Source organism: Aptenodytes forsteri, unplaced genomic scaffold (genome assembly GCF_000699145.1).
Source record: "Aptenodytes forsteri isolate BGI_AS27 unplaced genomic scaffold, ASM69914v1 Scaffold369, whole genome shotgun sequence".
In the NCBI taxonomy this organism is placed as follows: domain Eukaryota; kingdom Metazoa; phylum Chordata; class Aves; order Sphenisciformes; family Spheniscidae; genus Aptenodytes; species Aptenodytes forsteri.
The window spans coordinates 638,573-639,802 of record NW_008794965.1 but is presented as its reverse complement, the minus strand read 5'-3'; the positions used below and the strand labels follow the sequence as shown (position 1 = coordinate 639,802).

Below are 1,230 nucleotides of genomic sequence, written 5' to 3'. Positions count from 1 at the left end.
GGGGGGGGGAAGGTGACGGGGGTCAGGTTTGGGGGTGGGGTTTTTTGTTTGTTTTTTAATTATTTTTGTTAAGCACTCACATGAAGAACTCGGGGGAAGACGGGTTGTCACTGGTGGAGCCGGCCTCTCTGAAGCCATTGCTGGCAAGTTTCTCACACTTGAGCTTGTAGGCGTCTCTCTCTCTGGCGAGCCGGGTCACTTCTTGCTTGAGCTGTTCCACCTGCTGAATGAGCTGGGTCTTTTCATTCTCCAGGTGGTGTTTCTGCTGGACACGTTTATACCTGCAGGACTGGGCATAGCCCCTGTTCTTCAAGGTCCTCCTCTTCTGCTTGAGGCGGATCACCTCGTCTTTGGTGAAGCCTCGGAGGTGCCTGTTGAGCTCCCTCACGGACATGGAGACCAGCTGGTCATCCGAGAACCGGTCCTCCACGCTGCTGGAGGGGGGATGCTGCTGGTGCGAGTTCTGGAGCTGCTGGGAGGAGCTGGAGGAGGTGGAGGGAGTGGGAGAGGCCTGGTGGTGATGATGGTGGTGGTGGTGAGGGTGCCCGCTGCCGGCCAGGTCTTCGTGAGTGACCGCGGGGTACTGGTGGTGGTGTTGGTGATGATGGTGATGGTGGTGGTGGTGGGCCCGGAAGCTCTCGAAGCCTTGCAGCTGCTGGGACACCTGGTGGGACCCAATGAGAGCTTCGACAGCATCCTCTGGGGTGAGGTTCAGCGCCTCGGGGTTCATCTGCTGGTAGCTGTTGGCCATCCAGTACAGGTCCTCCAAGTGGGTCTTCTGCTCGGTGGGGCTGAAGCTGGGCGAGGAGGGCACGGAGCTGCAGGGGGTGCTGATGGGGGTGGAGGAGACGGAGCCGGCAGGCTGCAGGCGGGTGCAGTGCCTGCCCGAGCGGTCGTTCCTGCCCAGGGGCTCCTTCTTCACGTCGAACTTCATCAGGTCGAAGTCGTTGACATACTCCATGGCCAGGGGGCTAGTGGGCAGCTCGGCTCCGATGCTGAGCTCTCCGGCCATCGCTGTCTTGCGGGCACCTCTCCCGGCGGAGGGGGCTGGAGACCTCACTCCAGCGCGCAGCCTGGCAGAGGGCTGGCCGCGCTCCCTTATTCCAAATCAACTTTGGCTTTGCTTTCTCGCTTCCTTTCCTCTGCTCCCCCTCCACCGCCGCCGCCGCCTCCTTCTCCCGGCTTCTGGGGCTTCTTCAGTCCGGAGCAGCAAAGCCAAGGACAAGGCGG

At 61.4% G+C, this 1,230-nt stretch overlaps 1 protein-coding gene across 1 annotated transcript in view; it reads right to left on the bottom strand.

The window, feature by feature from the left end:
• Nucleotides 1–1,230, bottom strand: part of MAFB (MAF bZIP transcription factor B) — a 3,253-nt gene extending 2,023 nt beyond the window's left edge. The window contains exon 1 of the mRNA XM_009275527.2: nucleotides 81–1,230. Coding sequence (XP_009273802.2) covers nucleotides 81–1,012 — 932 coding nt within the window. The 5' untranslated portion in view covers nucleotides 1,013–1,230. The remainder of the gene's footprint in view (nucleotides 1–80) is intronic.